Here is a 20,966-nt window from a genome sequence, read left to right as displayed (position 1 = left end):
TTTGATGAATGGATGAATTTCCATGACTTGTTCAATAATCTCATACACAGTAACACTCAGTTGTCGCCAATACAAAAATTTCAATACTTGAAGGCTGTTTTGAAGGGAGATGCTCTTCGTTTGGTACAGTCACTGGCTGTGAGCTCAGCCAATTATATGATTGCATGGGATTTGCTCAGAAAACGATTCGATAACAAACATTATCTGATCAAACAACATCTATCTGCACTTCTCTCCTCTCCATCGCTCAAAAAAAGTCTTCGTCTGCGCTTTCGGATTTGGCGGACACGTTCGAAAACCATCTTAGCATGTTAAACAAATTAGAAGACCCACAGGATCATTGGAACTCCTTTTTAGTTGAGCTATTGAGCAGTCGACTCGATGCTGTGTCGCAAAAGGAGTGGGAAAATCATTTGGATGATGATTCTCGACCAACCTATAATGATCTGATCAAATTTATACACAAACGCTCTCGAATTCTCCAATCACTAACGCTCTCCCAGTCGTCAAATGCAAGCGGTAAGCCAGAACCAAAGTATCATCGAATAAATGTATCATCTCATCCTGTCATAGCAAATGAAGATGCTAAAGCGTGTGCAGCTTACCACAGAGGCACACACGCTCTCAGTGGCTGTGAGAGTTTCGTCAAGCTCTCGCCAAAATTACGTTTCAACTTGGTGAAGAGGCACGGGTTCTGCTTGAAATGCTTAAAACCTTCACATTTATTGAAAAATTGTACCTCTGCTGGATCATGTCGAATATGTAACAAACGTCATAATACCATGTTGCATTTAAACACGTCTGCCGCGCTGACTGTTCAAGTAGCTGATAGCACAACTAGCACTAATACCCTTGCTCAAACTCGATCATCCTCACAATCGGCTGCGGTCGTCGAGTCGTCGTTGTCGGTAGATCCGTGCATTGTCGATCAAGCGCACGGCATCCCTCGGTTAATGGGACGCGATCGCTCGTCGTCGGGGGGCCAAAATAAATCGATTTCGTTCATTCCGTCGTCGCCGGGACCGTCAGGTTCGGCTCATGGTTCTTCACACACTACTAGCTATCCAGTCATGACTATGAAAAAGACTAACACAACTGTCTTTATGTTGACAGTCTATGTCAAGGTTCGTGATATCAATGGAACCTATATTCTCGCTCGTGCTCTACTAGACTCTGCATCTGAGCACAATTTCGTAACCGAAAATCTCGCACAAAGGCTACGATTAAAGCGCACAGTATCGGAAATTGATGTATATGGAATTGGAAATAGTATTCAACGTGTAACCCAGTCGGTTACGATCAATCTTGCCTCAAGAGTGAACCAATTCAACGCAAATATCGATTTTTTAATCCTTCCCAGTCTGACGAGAATTCTGCCGTCTGTTGATGTGAATGTTTCGAAGTGGGAAATCCCGAAGGACCTGCCGTTGGCCGATCCAACCTTCCATCTCGCTCACGGTATAGACATGATAATTGGTATCCAGTGGTTTTTCTCGTTATTGGAAAACGATCAAATTAGTCTTGGGCCACAATTACCTATTCTACACAAAACAGTGTTTGGCTACGCTGTTGCTGGTGATCACACACAGCGTAATCCGATTAGAGCGGCAGTCTGCAATGCTGCAATGACGGTCGACAAATTAACGGCAGCCGTGCAAAGGTTTTGGGAAGTAGAAAGTTTTGACGGAGGAAAATCATTTTCACTGGATGAGCAATACTGTGAGAACCATTTTCGCAAGACTCACTCAAGAGCACCTGACGGTCGATATGTCGTTCGATTGCCGATTCATGAGGAATTGTTATCGACTATGGGTGAGTCGTTACCGATCGCTGAAAGAAGATTTCATTCACTCGAGAGAAAGCTATCGGCTAGCACTCAGCTTCATTCAGATTACCACCAATTCATGTCTGAATATCAAGCGTTGGGACACATGGAGGAAGTGTCACCGAACCTCTCATTGCCGCATTTTTACCTCCCACACCATGCAATTTTGCGACCGGACAGTAAAACAACTAAAATTAGAGTTGTTTTTGATGGATCTTGTCGATCATCAAATCGCCTCTCGCTGAATGACATATGCTACGTAGGCCCTACAGTACAACCTACACTCATCTCCATAATTCTTAATTTTCGATTACCAAAATATGTCATCACAGCTGACATCGAAAAGATGTACGGGCAAATTGTTGTACATCAGCAGGACCGACCGTGGCAACAGATTATCTGGAGGAATAATCCAACGGACCATTTACAAACCTATCAACTCAGAACTGTGACGTATGGCACCGCCTGCGCTCCATTCCTGGCCACACGAGTTCTGAATCAACTTGCAGACGACGAAGCAGATAACTACCCTCTAGCCTCGCGCGTCTTGAAACGCGCTTTTTATGTCGATGATTGTTTGACCGGAGATGACGACAAGGATCGGCTTAGTGAAACATGTAAACAGCTTAATGATCTACTTCATGCAGGAGGTTTTGTACTACGAAAATGGAGCTCTAGCGATCCCGAAATTCTAAGGCACATTCCCGAGGCACTCCATGACCAACAAGATAATCTCGAAATTGACAAATCATGCATCGTGAAAACACTTGGCTTACTGTGGCATCCGCAATCTGATTGTTTTGGTTCCAAAGTTCCTGTACTGACTGATTCGAATCCAGTTACTAAACGCATTGTGCTATCCGAAATGTCCCGCTTGTTTGATCCGATGGGACTTGTCGGGGCGGTCATTGTCTCTGTGAAAATCTTTTGCAATCACTATGGTTAAACAAATTCCAGTGGGATGAACAGCTTCCACAAGCCTTTCAGACGTGGTGGAAAATGTTTCGAGAGGAAATGCAGGAGCTGAGCAATCTTCGAATCCCTCGGCATGTAATGTTAACCGGTTATACTGATCTTCAACTGCACTGTTTTTCAGATGCTTCCGATAGAGCATACGGATGCTGCATTTATGTTACATCATCAAATCGCGATGGAACTACCACAACGAATCTTCTCATGTCAAAGTCAAAAGTTTGTCCTCCCGACAAGCTTACGATACCTCGTCTAGAACTGTGCGGAGCGGTCATGGCATCAAAGCTAGCTGACTGTATACGAAGCTCTACTAATGTTCAGTGCCCTATCACCGTTTGGACGGACTCAAGCATTGTGTTGCATTTGCTAGCCACATCATCCGCGCCGTGGAAGGTTTTCGTTAGCAATAGAATTGCTGAAATACACCGTTTGACAAGAGGCTCTATGTGGCGTCATGTTCCAACTGAAATGAACCCTGCAGACCATATTTCTCGTGGAGTACACCCAACTCGTATACTCAACGAAGAACTCTGGTGGCACGGTCCTTCTTATCTAAACAACGATTCAAGCTGTTGGCCACAAAACATTGTGAAGCTTTCGTCGTTGCATTTGCAAGCTCGAGAAGAAGAAAGCAAAGAGATCGTATCACTTGTCGTCGTTTCTCAACCTTCAATGCTTTCATTCGTAGCTGCTCATTCAACTCTAGTCCTATTACAACGCAAGATTGCTTGGATACTAAGATTTATACACAATTGTCGCACCAAGCATCGTTTGCAAGGTCCCCTTTCGCCAGCTGAGCTGGATAACTCTCTGAATTTACTTGTCAAGCAAGCGCAAGAAGAATGTTTTGCCGCTGAAATCCGCTTCTTGAAACTGCATAATGGACCATCAAATAAGAACTTCAATTTCAAATCGCACTTGAAAACTCGGAATCCCTTTCTAGATGAGCAGGGCCTACTAAGGCTGTATGGCCGCCTGTGTAATAATGAAATTCCGTTCGACACTCGATATCCTATCGTTCTACCACAGAATCATCACCTAACTACTTTAATTGCCACCAACGTGCACATTAAAACACTCCACTCAGGCCCACAACTGCTACTGTCTACACTGCGTCAAAAGTTCTGGCCTGTTAGAGGAAGAGATTTAGCACGAAAAATCGTAAAGAAGTGCTTGACATGTTTTCATTGCAAGCCATCGAGTATCACTCAAATTATGGGACCGCTACCAGCAGCTAGAGTGACTCCGTGGCGCGCGTTTCTGAAGTCCGGCGTGGACTATTGTGGGCCATTTTTCGTCCGTCCGCCCAGTCGCCGCGGAACGTCGGTTAAAATATTCGTCGCGATTTTCGTGTGCATGGCCTCCAAAGCGGTCCATATCGAAGTGGTATACGGTTTATCGTCGGCGTCGTTCATTAACGTTCTTAAGCGGTTCACCTCGCGTCGCGGGCGAGTACTAGATTTGTACTGCGATAATGCTCGAACGTTTGTCGGAGCCAACCGACTTCTTCAGAAGCATAAACAACAATTTGACGAAATGCATTCTTCACATCCCACGGCCAGCTTCTGCAGCGAGACTGGCATACGATTTCACTTGAACCCAGCCCGATCGCCCCACTTCGGGGGATTGTGGGAGTCGGCTGTCAAAATCTACAAACATCACTTGTACCGCATTATGAGGGATACGCAATTAACCATCGATGATTTCAACACCCTTACGACACAAATAGAAGGAATGATGAATTCGCGACCCCTCACACCGTTATCTTCGGATCCTGCTGACGTCGTCGCATTGACTCCAGGACACTTTCTTGTGGGAGAACCCTTATACTCTATTCCAGAACCAGATTTGAGCGACATTTCACTTAATCGCTTAAATTCTTTTCAGAAGATGCAACAAAAGGTTCAACAGTTTTGGAAGGTTTGGTCTCGTGACTACATTGGACAGCTTCAAAACAGACAACGTTGGCCTATGGTGCAACAAGACATAAAGGTGGGAACACTCGTCTTGCTGAAAAAGGACTCCACTCCTTCTATGCGATGGAATCTCGCACGAGTCGATCAGACATTTCCTGGGCGAGACGGCCACGTGAGAGTGGTTGATGTTCGGACTTCAAACGGCGTTTATCGACGGGCGGTCACCGAAATCTGCCCACTCCCAATAGATGATGAACCAGCACAACAACCGCAATCTGAGACGTCACAATCTTCATCACCAATGTAACCAGCTTGAAGCAACTATTGGAAATCCTTTTGCTGAGTAATTTTGAAAGTACCTTTCAACGTGGCCCGGCATGTTACGGCATTAGATTTAAGTTACAAGTTAAGTTAGTATAAACGTACAAAATTTAAACGCATTACCCTATGTGAATACCAAAAGCTTCCTATCACAAAAACGACTAGTCTAAGCTAGGCTGAACAGGAAACATTCCTCGTTATCGCTCTCGTTACCAGTCTCTTTAACGAGATCAACAGATCTCTCCTTGCGCTACGTTCAGCAGCTATGGAGTAGAAGGAAGTCATAGGAGTAGGGTATAGAGTCAGTCGCAATTAAACGCTCAAAGATAAAATACATACCTTTTGCAACTACGAAATCTCGCCTTTCGTGTATCGTGGTCAGTCATACCGAACAATAAATTGAATTTCGGAAAGACCAACTCGTGGTCTATTTAAACATTGTTTTCAAATAACGGACCCTCGGACGAATCAGCACAAATTCCGGAACAATAATAGTTGTGTCGCAGAAAACATAAATTGTAAAAAAATATTAAAAATGATTCAAAAATGTATTATCGGAAAAGTCTATATTTTTAATATATTGTTATGAAAACTACTAAAGGTTAGTTAAACATTGATGGTTTGCTTGACTTATGTGATATTTTTTGTAATTTTGTAAATAGTATTTTTTGTCGTTCCAAAAAATAAACTCAGTAAGGAAAAAATATTCTTGAAAAAACAAGTAAAAAAAATGTTATTATTTAAATATCTCAAAAAATTCACTTTTGAAAGATTAATTTTTTTTTTGCAAAAAATTATAACATTGGTGCTTGTTCGAACTTGGACATTTTTTCCATTTTTTTTTTACAATGTAGGTATAATTTATTTGGAAAACAATATTATCAAGTACAACTTTTCCAAAGACACTAAACCGAACAAACAAATCGTTTAGACACTAGAAATATGTTTCATCATTATTACACAGTCGGCGCCAGGTTTCATCCATTCTCTTCATTTTTGCTCACATTTTCTCCTGTACCGGTCAAACGCCTAGGAGGGACAGATTTTGCCTAACATAGAGTGAGTCACTAACTGTGGTTAGTGGTTTAGTAGTAGGAAATTTCAGTCGCAGAGTTTATTTTCCCTCACAATCATCGCGTGCAGGGGTAAACGATTGTTTCCTCTCTTAGTTTAAGAGGGAGCAGTTTTCATTAGCTTCTCAGTTACTAAGTGAAGAGTTGGCCAAAGAACAAAACTTGTAGGTTCACATTGAAACCACATCGTATTTTGCAGAACATTAGATTTTATACTGGTTTTGTTGCACCTCAGGGCGATGTGAACAGTAACGCTATTCTCGGATGTTCACTGAGCAACCCATTTCGCTTATCTTGCGTGTGAGTTTCACTGGGCTTTTGTTGTGTCAAGTTAAGAGCGTTTATTCACCAGAAAAACTAGTACTCTTCGATCTCACAGTTGTTAAGAGGGGAGACAATTGTTTGCTCTATGAGACCAAGATGAGCAAAACAAAGCAAAACAAAGCCTGGTCGGCGCATTTAAAAATTATAATAATGATAAATAATATAATTAATAAATAACCATGAATTTTTTTCTTATTTTTTTGTGAAAAAATAATTTTTTAGACGGTGTGTTTTTCGTAAAGAAAAAAAAACGTTACATACGCAAAAGTTGAATAGTGCGAAACCACATCAATATTGTATGAAATTTCGCGCAGCTTTTGATTAAGGTTCATACCTCCATGTAATGTTGGTATCGTCATGATAATATTTATGAAATGTTTTTCAGTGAGCTGCTAGCGTAGAAGCTGTGCAGCCAGCAATAAATACTCATTATTTTGGTACTGACTAGATTAATGAAAATATTAACTGATCGATTCTCTTCCATTTATCCGGTCATTTAAATACATCATTGAAATAATAACAATCAAAAAAAAATTGGGTTTGTTCAAAACATATTTTCTGTCTGAAATCAGAGCAAATTTTATTGCGAATCATGAGGACATATTGGTTGATTAGGGCTTGAATTTTGCGTTCAACATTGCCGAAAACATCACACCGATGAAATAAACCCTTCTAATTTTAAAAACATTTGTGATAAGCCCTTCTCAAAAATGAGTCGTGATTAAAAAAAACTGATAGCCCAAATATGGTATCTCTAGTTCATAAGAAAATCTGTGCAAGGTATCGAAAGAATATATTAAAATGGTCCTATGTAGCATGGAATTGCTCACAGGTAATTGGGTCTTGCAAAACATATGTCGCACTAACAAACTGTTGACTTCCCCTAATGACCGTAAGAATGTAGCCACCGTTATTAATGTTTATAATTTGTGAGTTACTCATTGAAGATGGCATTCTCTAAGAAAAAGTTAACTGTGTACTGTGCCACTTCATTATCTCAGGTAAATCTAATTATACTTCTACACTTCAAAACGTTGGTACTCCATGTTCGAACCCATTCGATTGTTTCAAATCGGAAATGTATCCCAAAACGACGATAAACCGCAGCGAAAAAAAGTTTGCAGCCTCATTTGAAGATTATCTTGAGATCTACCTTGCGCGAAAACACCTCATATTGGGCCTCGATTAAATGTGATTGTTTGCCTTGCGTCTCCTCCTACATCGATGTACGCCATTGATATTTTCGTAATAAAGTCGATCTAATGCTTTTACAAAATTTCACCTGCATCGATGGTAGCTGGTTACGATGTTCCAGAGAGTAGTTCAAGTTCCCGTTGAAGATGAATCTGCACTAAAGCTACTTGTGCTTATATCATATCTATGATTGTATTTAGACTTCAAGTTTCTTTGGTTCCACTGATAATGATTTACATTATATAAAAAATTATAAACCTTGCAAACTTTAAACTGAAATTTGCTCAACCGTTACGACTGGTAAAAATGATTTTATGCCTTTGCACTATCAACAATATTTACTCCTTAATAAAATTCTTTGATGCGTACAAAAACAGCTTGCTCGTGTGACAAGAAAATAGTGATGTCGTTACTTTCTAAATTTGTTACGATTTAAATTTGAATGCATGAAGCAATAACCAGGGCCTTTGTGCTTTTTATGAATCCGCTGAAATTGGCTCTTTCATCGTTCGATTCAATTTCATATTTCGTGCGACGTTTGTTGCGCTTTCAGTCTGTTTTGATGAAAATTCCCTTGAATTGCTATCATTACAATTATCTTGTTGTTGTTTTTTTTTCTTGTATTTCTATGTGTAAGAGGGGACGTATGGTGCCGGAAAGGGTTTTCTGTTTTTTGTGTACATAATTCGAGTCAGCTTGGGTCTGAGCAACAGCAGTCGCGACTTTTCCTTTCCTCCCGTTGTGCTCCATTGACCGTTTGTAGATGGAAAAAAGTTGCCAAATTCGCACGTCGACCGAGGTAGCCATTTGATTGGCGTTCAATTGGTTCAATGTTTTCGATTTTTTTACGCTTTCACTGCTAAAATTACTTAGCAGTTATATACCGTTCTTACTGCTTTGCAACATATTGATAATTGTGCTGAATCGATCTCCTTCACAGGCTGATGCCTCATTAGGAATGCTAGAAAGAGAATACCTGCAAGAGTCCCTTAGCTACGTTTTGGGAATACAGGAAGTGCAGGAAAGGATAAAATTCGAGTTTGTGGAAATCATTCTTAGTAAGTAGAAATATTCTATAGTATGTTTACTGTATGTATTTTTTTATTCAATTTGATTCGAGCACTGCCTGCTTTCGATGATTGTTATTTTAAGTAGCCTTGACTCATGTTGTTCGATTACATTTACGTTACATTCGGATAGAGACAAATGTAAAACACTTTCTTTAAACTTGAAATTCATTCATCGATAGCAGCATTGTCAGGATTGACAATGAAGAAAAGCAAGCTTTCCAAATTGTAGGAGCAAAATTATAAATAATATTTGAAATAAGAAATAAAAAAATATTTATTTTTTATTAAAATTTGGATATTTTTCCGAAAATATGGGAGGCAAATCCCTAACACTTTGCATTAATGTAAAAAACCAGGGGAGAGAAGACCGTTGCCTTCGCCCTGCTCAACCGCTTGGCTATGCCTATACCGAATGAGGTCATCATTCGAGAAAATATAATTATTGTTTTTTTTTACACACGCTCGAATTTGTCAGTAAAGAAATAATAAAATTAGTTGGTTGATTTTTTTTATCGATTTAAAATATGTCCTGTATGCAGTCTAATCTTTTTTTTTATTTTACAGGATTTATTTCCGATTGGCTGGTGTTCTATCATCTCGGCCATGAAGTAGCGGAAGATGCCAAAGACTATTTGTCAGATCTTCAGCTTAAAGTTCAGAAGGTAAGTCCTATTTTGTGCTAAAATGTTTCTCAGATGCTAAGCGACCGTTGCTTCTTTAGACCCGAGAAAATTTTGATGAGACTCGACAGAAAGCGCAAGAACTAAAACACAGATACATGGAGAGCAAGATGAAACCGGAAAGCGAGTACACCAAACAGGGTTACCTTTTTCTAATGGAAAAGAGTAAGTACTAATCGGATAGATTTCGAACTTTGAAATTATCTACAATCTTTTTAATTTCTCAACAGAGGCGTTCACGGCAACATGGTCGAAATATTACTGTACATATAAGAAACAGAGTAAAAAGTTTTCTATGTTGCAGTTCAATCAAATGTCGGGCCGATCGGTTAGTGCTATTTTTTGTTTGAAATTCGATGACTAAATTTTGTATTTCTTCCGTTAGCAATCATCCACGGAAGTGTTTACGTTGGCCTCATGCACGCGGCGTCTTTCTGAGTTTGAAAAACGCTATTGCTTCGATCTAATCTTCGAAGAGCGGCCGGCGATTACGTACACTTTTCAGGCACTTAGTGAAGAGGATCGAAAAGCCTGGCTGAACGCAATGGATGGTAAAGAACCGGTATGTGCTTAGAGTGCTTTGGCGTAAGTATTTTTGAACGACATTGATCGCGTTTGTTCTCCGCCTGTTTAGACGTACCTGGCTCCATCGACGAATCACAACGAGGATGGCAACCTAGACGATGTTGGATTCGCATTCGTACGTAAATGTATTGAGGTACTGGAACGTCGAGGGTTAGAGGAGGAGGTAATGTTTAGCAAACATTTGCGCTATATTAATTAGCATACAAGTAATGATTGTTTTCACTAAACTGCGAATCTCACTTCTTTCTGTAGGGTTTGTACCGTATCGGTGGTGTGAGTACAAAGATAACGAAGTTATTGAACATGGGACTAGACAGAAAAAAGACTGACAAAGATAGATTGATGTTTTTCAATGATGAGCAAAGCTCGGATGTGTTAGAGACTAAAACGATAGCAAGTGCTTTAAAGCATTATCTAAGGAATCTGAACGAACCATTAATGACTTTTCGCTTACATCACTCGTTCATTTCGGCGGCAAGTAAGTATCGTTCAATTTCCTAATGCCATTGCATTATCTCTAGCAACGTATGGTTTTATCTATACCTACCCTATTCCCTTGATAATATTTTATATATAAAAATAATCAAAGATTGGCATAGCTTATGTTAACTGTATACACGATTCTAGAATATGTATTCAAGTGGATTCAAAAATCAAAGCAATTTGATTCTATTCTCTGTTTCATAATTGTTACATTTATCCCTTTTTAGAACAAGACACGCGACAGCAGCGGATAAACGAAGTACACCAGCTGATACACAGGCTACCCAAAAGTCACTTTGAAATGTTGGATATTGTCATTAGGCATTTGAAATAGTATGGGCACCAGTGTTTCACATTATTTTCACTACTATAAAACACATCCTTTGGATCTTTTTAGCGTATCCCTTAAATCAGAGAAGAACAAAATGTCTGTGTTCAACCTAGGCGTAGTATTCGGACCAACACTGCTGCGAGCAGCCGAGGAAACAGTCGCTGCCATATTAGATATAAAGTTCAATAACGTTGTGATAGAAATCTTGATTGAAAACTACGATAAAATCTTCAAATCGCAGCCAGGCAAGAACGTTGAATACCTGTGAGTATATTTTTACTTTTATTTTGGTTAAGTTAAAATCTCATGTTTCGTTACGGATTAATGATGCGTTGTTAAAACGTGAATAGGAATGTTCTATTACGAAGAAACAGTTTTGTTTTGAGTTATGGAGATGGATGGAGATTATGTCCTAAGCGGTTCTCTTTGTCACTTATCGAACCAATGCCTGTGTTAAGGTATTTTAAAACTTTGATTTGATAATATGCTTGCCAGATAAAGCTAGTTTTTTGATATCCCTCCATTTGCATTCACCTTGCCGTTTTACATTTGTGTATGAAGCGTTTTTCTAATAGTGTTATATTGTTATTCCAGACCACATACAAATACAAGCCCACCTATGACTATGCAAAGATCCTATGCCGGCATTGGTGGTGGTGGTGGCGGAGGAGGAGGAGGTGGCGGTGGTGGTGGTGTTGGTGGAGTGGTAGGAACTGGTTATACCAAAGAACGCAATGTTACGTATTCCCAGCCCGTTGTACGGGTTGTAGCCAAGTCAAATTACACGGAACCGGTCATGTCTTCAAGCCTGCAAAACATCTCCAATGGACTATCTCGGTACAGTAAAGGAACCAATCATTATCCCACCTATGAGGCAAAACCGAAGATCATCTCATCCATCAACAGTTCCACGCCATCGCTGCTTCGGGATACCACTCTTTCGCCACGAGAAATTAGTATAGATACCCGGGAAACCACCTATCTAAAATCTGCGCCATCTACAATCACAATCAGCAGTCATAATAGTCCTCCCCCGCCCAATCATAACCATCATATAGTGCGGCCGGATAGTAGTGGGGGCAGTAGTCAACTATATCAGAGCAACTACCAGAGCCATCTGTTGCACAGTCGAGTCGATCCTGCGGCGATGGTACGTGGTGGCAGCGCAGGATCGGAAAGCATTTATGGTGCCACGACAACAATGCACAAACTCGGTCACCCTAATCCAATGACCAGTAGTGATTCCAATCTAACCAATACTAGAAAAGAGCTTTCGATATACGATCGTATTAATTCCACCAGCAGCTCGAACGAGTCAGTATGTTCGTCATCCAGTCGAGATCTCAACCATTCATACGGAAGCAGTCGGCCGATATCCAGCTGGGATTATGGAACTGGCAATGGCAGTATTGGCATGGTGAGCAGTACACTGAGTAAGTTCTCCATCCGAGATGATGCTAGTCAAGGGTATATTCCGAAGAAAACGCAACGCGTGAAAGGTCTAACACGGCACACCAAAATGCTGACGCCGAGAGATAATTTGTGAGTATTTTCAAAATTTTTAGCATTGAAATTAATATATACTTCTTGTTTTAGGCGCGTGCGTACTCTGTACGCCTGTTTGGCCGAGAACGATGGCGAGTTGTCGTTCGAACCAAATCAGATAATCACCAATGGTAAGTGACATCAACATTATAAAATGGTATAGTTTGATTCATGAAAAGTATTACAATTGATTCAAATGTCCAAATATAAACAATCCTGCTCAAATATTCTGTATGCTATTCGTAGGACACTATTCTGAGTACATAATATGTTTTTTTCTGGAGAGATTTAGCTCGATACTATTGGTAGCTTGAGAAACACAATCATTTTGATCCAGAAATATAAAAAACACGTTTACTTTCTATGCGTTTATCTACTACATATTTCGCAAAAGGGGAGTGATAACATCGATACTACCTTGTTAGTTATCGGAGGTAAATAATATCTTAGAGCACTACTGACGATTCCAGAATACGTCTCCACATCACTCGATTTTGAGCTAGTCTTCCTCAATCGCCCTTAACATCCGCTGATAGGGTATCCTCATCCACACCACACATCTAAGGAGTACGGGGTCTACCACGGACTATCTTCGCTGGTCGCTTCTATGCCACGTGGCCAGGCCACTGTAGCCTGCTGTATTTTATCAGCTTGATGATATCCTCGTACACATCGTGGTTCATGCGCCACACTCCATTCTCCAGTTTTTGCCAAGTATTAAACGCTGGATCCAGCTCGAGCACTCCAAGTGCTCGCCGGTCTGCCTCCTTCGTCGACCAACACTCTTATAGAGCGCAAATTTTGTGCGGAAGTGCCTAACGGTCATGTTTGCGGCTGTTATCCGTCTTGTCTTCACTTCGTTTTCACACGTCACCAAGGTACACGAATTCATCGACTTCTTTATAGACACTTTCATGTGTCACACTCTCAGTACTAAGACTCGATGAACTTCCACGTAATCTACCATGTATGTACTTGGTAGAGTTGATGATAAGTTCAATTATCGCTGATACCGACGATATTAATATCATTCGCAAAGGCAAGCATATGACACTTCGAAATAATGGTACCGCAGCTTTGTACGCCAGCTCTTCGTACTACACACTATAAGGCAGTGTTAAACATCAGATTCGAGAGCCCGTCACCTTACTTCAGACCGTTCAACGTCACGAACGGGTCTGACATTATGGCCGATGCATCTTGATGCATGATGAGAAGAATAGTTCTTTGCAAGAGAAGTTATTTACACAGAGAATCAATAGACGTTTGAAATAAATTGTGTGAAAACTGTAAATCCTTACCATTCAATTAGGCTTTTGTAATGGCATCTGTTGACATGATGATTGCTTTGTTGCTTTCGGTGTGCTTTCGACATCGATCCTCAAACTGATAATCACACTTTAGTTATCCGATATTCATACTAGAAAACCGATCCGAATAAATTTGAAAACGGTATGCTTAATTATGATCGAGCAAAATAGAATGACGTTCGGATGCCCGAAAATGGGAACATAATTTTATTTAGGTTGAATGTTACTTAATTTAAAATTGTCTATTGATTATAAATTTATTTTTATTTTCCTTTTTTTCACATCTCAAAATTCATAGTTTTGAATAAAACGCGTTAAGAAAGGATTTTGTAAGGAAGGTTGTAGGTTTGGTTGTAGGTTGAAGCAGTCGTTGTTGTCGGAGACCGAGTTTACCTCTGCATCTCCACGACTGCGACGGAGAGGAAGGGTTGCGTCACCGTGGTAAGTGACGGAATCGAACGATGTTGCGCGCGAAGTTAATTCATTACGGAGGCGAACGAAGTATTTTTAATGTCAAACACCTCGAAAATATACAAGCGGCGTGCGCATAAATTATCTATCACCCGAAGAAATCATACTAAGGCTAAGCTTATTAGGAGAGAAAAGGTTGTGTTATTATGTCTCCGTGGCAAGAGATGGAATCAAATGGTGATGCGCACGGACTCGCATATTACGAATACGAACGATACGTATCTTTTCTGTCAACCCCGCGATCCTATGCTGATGATGCGCGCAAAAATCATTAACTATACGAAGCATCTGCGTATTTTAATAAATGTCTATAACCACACCCGAAATACCTGTAAAAAGCAAACGCACTTCAGTAGATGCGGTTCTTGAAAAGCTATACATTGCGTATACCTATAATCCTGACATTCAGAGCCGGATTTAGGGGCCGGAGGGCCCGGGGCAGATATTTTCGTGGGGCTCTCTTTGTCTTAAGAAATTAGAGGTAAGAAAATTTTAAATTTTGAAATGACTTAACGCTTCGCTGGAAGATAACGAGCAAAAGAAAAGGTCTCCACTTTGTCTTCACGTCTGGCCCAGGTCTAGGGGGGCTCCTTGTGTCGGAAGGCCCGGGGCATTTGCAGGCCTCAAATCCGGGCCTGTTGACATTTATTGCTAATAATTACGATATTATGTAGCGATTAATTACGCTTTATGTCGCGGTTATTCGCGGTTGATATTTATCGAACGAACGAAACCTACATTGAATCGCAACTTGCTGCAATAAAACCAACGGATGGGTAGTCTTCGAACAAATGATTTGGTACACCACGGAAGTCGCAACACACCAAAAATTCTTAGATGAGTAAAGCTCACTCGGGCCGAAGAGCATTATGCACGACCGCTCTATTTCCTCTTCCCGACGCATACGCACAGGGACACTGTGTTTCGCGTTGGGTATTTCTTACTTCTCGAATAATTAAGCTAAGATACCTACTGAGTATAAAAACTGGCAGAATTTCATGCATTCATAGCTCGAAATTTCATAAAAATGCAAATATGCATATCAAACAAGACAGAGTTCAAAGTTGATTTACAAAACGCCAAAACAATCACAATCAAAATTTTGTTACCATCTCGGCCGATGAGATTTCAACATAATTAAATGAAAATTGTCTATGTGTTTCACCATTTGTTCAAAAGCTAGAAAAATCATACAACAAGGGCACAAAACGGGGCAAAACGTCCGTAATCGTCCGTTTAGAACGCGAATGATAAATTGCGAAACGGCAGCGCAGTCACGATGTATGAAGTATCCATATCGACGTCAGTCCACTGCGCACACAGGATGCCATAACAGTTTTTAACAATATCGATTGCCATCAAAAACTCAAAAATGCAAAATTTTGAGTTGTACCAGAGTTGCACGAAATCGACGGCGTACAATGTATTAAAGCTAGTTTTTGACTAATAACAACAGTTTTAAAATTTGATATGTTTATTGTTTCTAGTTTTCTGCAACCTGTCTAATATGTGATTCGGCTTTTACTAATATGTATGTTGTCCATACTCGTTATTGATTCGTCGGGCTCAAAGGACTAAGTGATAAGGTTTCATCAGGCAGGCGTTCTCAGAACGTACTCTCGGCGTTTTTGAAAAAAAAAAAAAACAATAACCAACTTCAAAAAATTATTTTCTTGAGTCAACTTTTCAGATCTTCTGTTTGGCGAAATATTTTTTCAAAACAAAATATTGGCGATACTCTGTCAATTTTCATATTATTTCAAAATGCAGATGCTCCCTCAAGCAAAAGACCCTCTAAGGTTTGAGAATATGGGATAAGGAGTATGGCTCAAATATTTCCAATAATCAGTAGATCAATTTGTCGCTTGTACGAAGTTGACGCTTTCTCGCATCTTGCTCTCTGATATTCGACAGAGCCACATGCTTTCGAAATTAGTTTCGTAAAGCTTCGATTTATGTTAGATTTTGCATTTACCAAGCAATAGTATTTGTATTCATTACCAAACATACTGAATTGAGAGACACTAAAACGGGAGATTCTGGCATTTACATTTTAATTAGCGGAAAATGAATAAGATTAAAAAAATGGGACAACGTTTCAAATCGAGCATGAACTTGACCAAAAATAAAAGAGCCAAAAATTATCAAAGAATATTTTAAAGTAAATACTATTAAAGAGTCCCAGCTGGTCTCGAGGTACGATGCTGGCCTAACAAACCAGTTGTCGTAGGTTCGAGTCTCGGCTCGGGAGAGACTGTTAGTGTTAGTAGGATCGTAGCGCTGGCCCCGCAATTGTCCTGTACACTTAACAGTTGGCTGCGAAGTCTGTGTATAATAAACAGAAGGTCGAGTTCCGAATCGGAATGTAGCACCAAGGCTTTGCTTTTTTTTTACTATTAAAGAGTATGTAGATTCATTAAAATTGAATGTATGTATTCAACTGGCCATTGATTCAAGTTTGTCATGACTGTTGATATTGACTGGGTTTGTTAATTTTAAGTTTGTGCTCGCAAAGAACAAACTGTTGTAATTATAACAAATGTGGTTGTAGCTTGATGGGACATCCATTTTTAATTTTTGTTTCCAGTAAAACTGTACAACTAAAATTCCATAAACATTATGTGGAATCGAAACCTTGAAAAAAGTTGAAAAGCGAAGTTGCCGATGCTTTCAATGAGTACATGCATCTTGACGCATTCGCTTGTATAACTTAAGAAATCTTTAACGAAGTTAAGGATAACTAGAGAAATTCAAAACCTTAACTTTGAGCTAGTCTGCGCCTACTCGAGGCCTTCTTTACTTGCAGGATTCATAATTCACTTCCAACGCTGGCGCGTTTGCGACTAACAGTAGGTTATGAGCTAAACTAAATGTTTTTTTTTTCATTTTAGTGAAACGTTCCAATGAACCGGGCTGGCTAGAAGGCACACTGAACGGCAAGTCTGGTTTAATTCCAGAAAACTACGTAGAAGTACTGAAGTAAGTCCACACATCGCGCAACTACGCATCTACTAAAATAACAGGAGAGCCTATGCAAAACCGAGCAGCTGCTATACCAAATTGCACGTCTAACAACGTACAATGTTCTGTACTATGTGTGTCTAAAGTAGTTGAGCGATGAATAACTATTGCAAGTAGTTGAATAAGTGAGGGCTTGGCGAATAGATTTGAAGTTACAGCACACTTTTTTGTTTCTTGAACGTTTTTTTTGATAACTAATTTCTACAATATAGCAGAAATGCCAGTCATTTACATTTTTATATAATATTTTTTGAAATCCTGTTGTGTCAAAAGATCTAATTAATATAACGCATTTAAATATTTTCGTGTTATACAGACAGTATGTTTATGTAAATATATGGATTACTGTATGTAACAGTATTTTTATTTTTCTATTGCTTTTTAAGCACTCTTGAAAGTAAACGTATTGTTTTTTTTTTGGTTTAATGATGCGTGCCATAGTAGGTACTGCAAAAAAGTAGGAACATCGAAAACTAGCTAACAGAATGAGGAATGATAATATTCTTAACAGTAAACTGAAACAAATACAAATCACAATAATAAACTGAAACACCAATAGATGCAAAGTAATAACATTTAACTATAATGGCTATTAAGCATATTCGTGTAAGTGGATACACTTTTCATGTCAATGCAATATGAATTCAATGGTTTTAGAACGTCACTAAAATTCAGTAGAATAATAATCTGAATATGTGCGCCTGGCTTTCGTAAATAACTTTTTCTATCTCCCCATGCAAAACGTAAGCTCATTTATTGCACACCGGACTGATGTTTTGCTGTGGCAAAAATACAAGTATGCACCGTCCAATTACTGAGTATAGTAATTTTATTCAGTTTTCGCGCTTGCAATTATAAAGTTGATAGCGGTTTTAGAATATTTTGTAGGTTTTTCAATCATTGCATTTTTTATAGATGTGCTCGATAATGACTGGAATGTTCACATAATCGCATTTGATTTTCAACAATGAGTCGTTTGCAGATTATTAGAACAAACTTTAAATATATCATCATAAAACAACTGCTCTTTCGCCTAAGACTCTCATTGTAGAAACTACACATACGACTGTATCGCAATGTGCACACTAGGTGCAAAATGCTGGGCTACATCTTTAAATCAGTGTAATATATGTAAATTTATTCAGGTGTAGCCTAATTTTAGGACTAGAAAATGTATCCATTTTTAAACAAATGCAAAATATATGGAAAACAATGACACCAGAAAAATAAACTTTAATGCTAAGCTTAGTGAAATAAGTATGTAAGTGAACCAGCAAGAACTATGAGACGTAAGGCAAGAATCGAACATTTTAACTAGTTCAAACTTACAAAATCGTAAAAAAAACCGTCGAGTAAGAGATTGCTCGTCTTGTTTTGCTTATTTTTATATTTATACAGTCCTCATGGCTTTTAACAAATACGCAGTGGCACTAAATTTGGCCTAGTTTTAATTTTTGTGTACATATTTATATATTAGGTAACGGTGTGAATGTGCTGCTCTTGCTGAGATAGGTGTCTGCATGAATTTTTCTTCACGATTTTTAACTATTAATGCGACTTGGTCATTTTTTGTTTCGAAATATCGGTTGCCATATAAAGAACGTACAAAAACATATTTATCCAGCATCTATAAAAAGTGAAGGAAAGTGAAACAAGCTTTATGGCATCACACTCGTTGGCTCTACTTCTCGGAAGATAGTAACTATTATTATTAGAACCCCTATGTAGTGATTCATTTCGTCTATATTCTTTAGGCATTCCCTATTTTTTAACGTCGATACTGTAGTTTATATCTGTCTATTTCAACGATATTATTCATTTAACAATTATTTATTTATTCGAATTGCCGTTCAAAACAGTATGTCATTTGAAACAGTAGTGAGTCAATCCAAACATTCCTCTTAATTTTTATTCAAGCTATTTCAGCTTTTTTGCTGTCTCTACCTTTCGATTAATGGGATGATTCGCATTGCCTTTTAATCCAATTTTAAACAAAATACTGAGAAACACTTGTAGCAATGTAGAAAGAAAGAGAAAATGAAGGAGGTGCAAGGAATTGTTAGACTGTGATAAAATCACAACATAAAATCAATAGGTCGTATTTAGATCTAGTTTCTTTAGTATATTTCAATTTCCTCGTAATTTTACCATCACTTTTTAGCTTCACTTGTAGATATAGACTTTGTTATTATGTTTCGGTTATATTATTGTTTGTTAATTTTTATTGCAAACTAGCATTGATTTAAAATTCCATCTAACCATGAAACGAATAAGCAAATAACTAATTCAATAAACCTCCTTCAACGGAGAGCGCATCACAAATCTTGAGAGTAGCCAAGTATTATAATATAGAAGAAAATCTTAAGGCCTGAGATAAATATCACGAGATAGTAGTTTTTGGGTTTGATTGAATACAACTTTTACGTTTGCGAATAGAAACTCTTTACTACAATATGAAGTGTTTTTTGATGCTAAGGTTTGTAGATATATTGTTATTTAATTTTATGTCTTTTAAAAGTCAGTTGCGAATAATCGGAATTCAGAGTAATGAGAAGAGATGTGAATTATTTTATTTATACAAGTATCATACAGAATGATTCTTTGGTATGTGGGAGTATCAGTCAAAGAAAAAATAAAATTACAAATTATGCAACGCTGCTGGGTACTTCGTTTCGTAGATAAAATATCACAACAATATGGTCCAATGGATCGAAACAAATGTGATTCAACCCACTCTCTGCCATGGTTACACAAGAGCACCACAGGTTTGGATGCAAAAAGTCTTCCGAAATATTTACCAATGCTACTCAAAATGCATAAATATATTCTTGAACAATATACTGATTGTTCACGAATATATTTATGCAATTTGAGTGGGTTTGGTAAATATTTCGAAAGGCTAGTGAGAGGGTCAATATGATAATACTAATTAACTTTTCAATATTCCAAAGGCAGTTTGTGCTGATTTCCACATATAATATTAAATATTAAATGAGATTTTTTGGAAAAAATGCCAACTGTTAGTATACGCACAATTGCGGGGCTGGGCGCTACGATCCTGCTGACATTAACAAACTCTCCCGAACCGGGACTAATGTATACGACCACTGGCTTCAGCATCTTAGGCGGCATCCATAAATAACGTAACGCTCATAGGAGGGAGGGGAGGTTATCCTTGAGCGTTACGATTTGTTACACAGGGGAGGGGGGGAGATGAGTTAAACGTTACGTAACGAAAAATCTCTGGAGAGATTATCCAAAAACGAGCATTTTATCAAGGAAATCCTTCTGCAGCGTTACATATTTTCTATGGGGGGGTAGGTGTTGGCGTTACGTTTCGTTACATATGGGGAGGTGGGGGTCCAAAAATCGGGTTTTTTGCGTTACGTAGTTTATGGATGTCGCCTTACCGCAGGACGAGCTAGAAGGTTTTCGCTCTATTTTATTTGAAAAGTACGAACACAGTTTTAATTGACGTTTGCTGTTTCTGTAACTCTGAATGAAGAAGTGAAGCAGAGAACTGGAATGTTCAGATCTCTTAAACTATACCTCAGTCGGTCTCGAGGATCACTGCTGATCTAATATCCCAGTACATATTACGATCGTATACGATATACGAGAATTTCTGTTTGAAAGAGACTTCATGCGCCAGCATAATTGAAGCTCTAGTTCCGCTACTGTCCTGTCCACTAACAACAGCTGGCTGCAAAGTCTGTGCTTAATAAACAATTTCGAATTCGGACAACGGACTGTAGCGCTGTAAACCAGGGGTTCCCAGACCTTTTGCTCAGCGGACTAGTTTTTCAAGCCAAAATATTTGGTGGAGCACCTGCATTTTATATTCG

At 38.9% G+C, this 20,966-nt stretch overlaps 1 protein-coding gene across 4 annotated transcripts in view; it reads left to right on the top strand.

Moving 5' to 3' along the window:
* Positions 1 to 19,774, top strand: part of LOC129719480 (rho GTPase-activating protein Graf) — a 92,344-nt gene extending 72,570 nt beyond the window's left edge. For all 4 annotated transcript variants that reach the window (XM_055670845.1, XM_055670846.1, XM_055670848.1 and 1 more), the window contains 13 exons: positions 8,566 to 8,683; positions 9,260 to 9,357; positions 9,417 to 9,540; positions 9,606 to 9,703; positions 9,761 to 9,937; positions 10,010 to 10,123; positions 10,213 to 10,438; positions 10,671 to 10,776; positions 10,841 to 11,038; positions 11,125 to 11,232; positions 11,369 to 12,316; positions 12,371 to 12,450; positions 16,992 to 19,774. In XM_055670845.1, coding sequence (XP_055526820.1) covers positions 8,566 to 8,683; positions 9,260 to 9,357; positions 9,417 to 9,540; positions 9,606 to 9,703; positions 9,761 to 9,937; positions 10,010 to 10,123; positions 10,213 to 10,438; positions 10,671 to 10,776; positions 10,841 to 11,038; positions 11,125 to 11,232; positions 11,369 to 12,316; positions 12,371 to 12,450; positions 16,992 to 17,083 — 2,487 coding nt within the window. In that variant the 3' untranslated portion in view covers positions 17,084 to 19,774. The remainder of the gene's footprint in view (positions 1 to 8,565; positions 8,684 to 9,259; positions 9,358 to 9,416; positions 9,541 to 9,605; positions 9,704 to 9,760; positions 9,938 to 10,009; positions 10,124 to 10,212; positions 10,439 to 10,670; positions 10,777 to 10,840; positions 11,039 to 11,124; positions 11,233 to 11,368; positions 12,317 to 12,370; positions 12,451 to 16,991) is intronic.
* The last annotated feature ends 1,192 nt before the right edge of the window (positions 19,775 to 20,966 follow it).

The sequence above is a fragment of the Wyeomyia smithii genome, chromosome 2 (assembly GCF_029784165.1).
Source record: "Wyeomyia smithii strain HCP4-BCI-WySm-NY-G18 chromosome 2, ASM2978416v1, whole genome shotgun sequence".
Classification (NCBI taxonomy): Eukaryota; Metazoa; Arthropoda; class Insecta; order Diptera; family Culicidae; genus Wyeomyia; species Wyeomyia smithii.
This window is presented reverse-complemented; position numbering and strand designations above follow the sequence as displayed.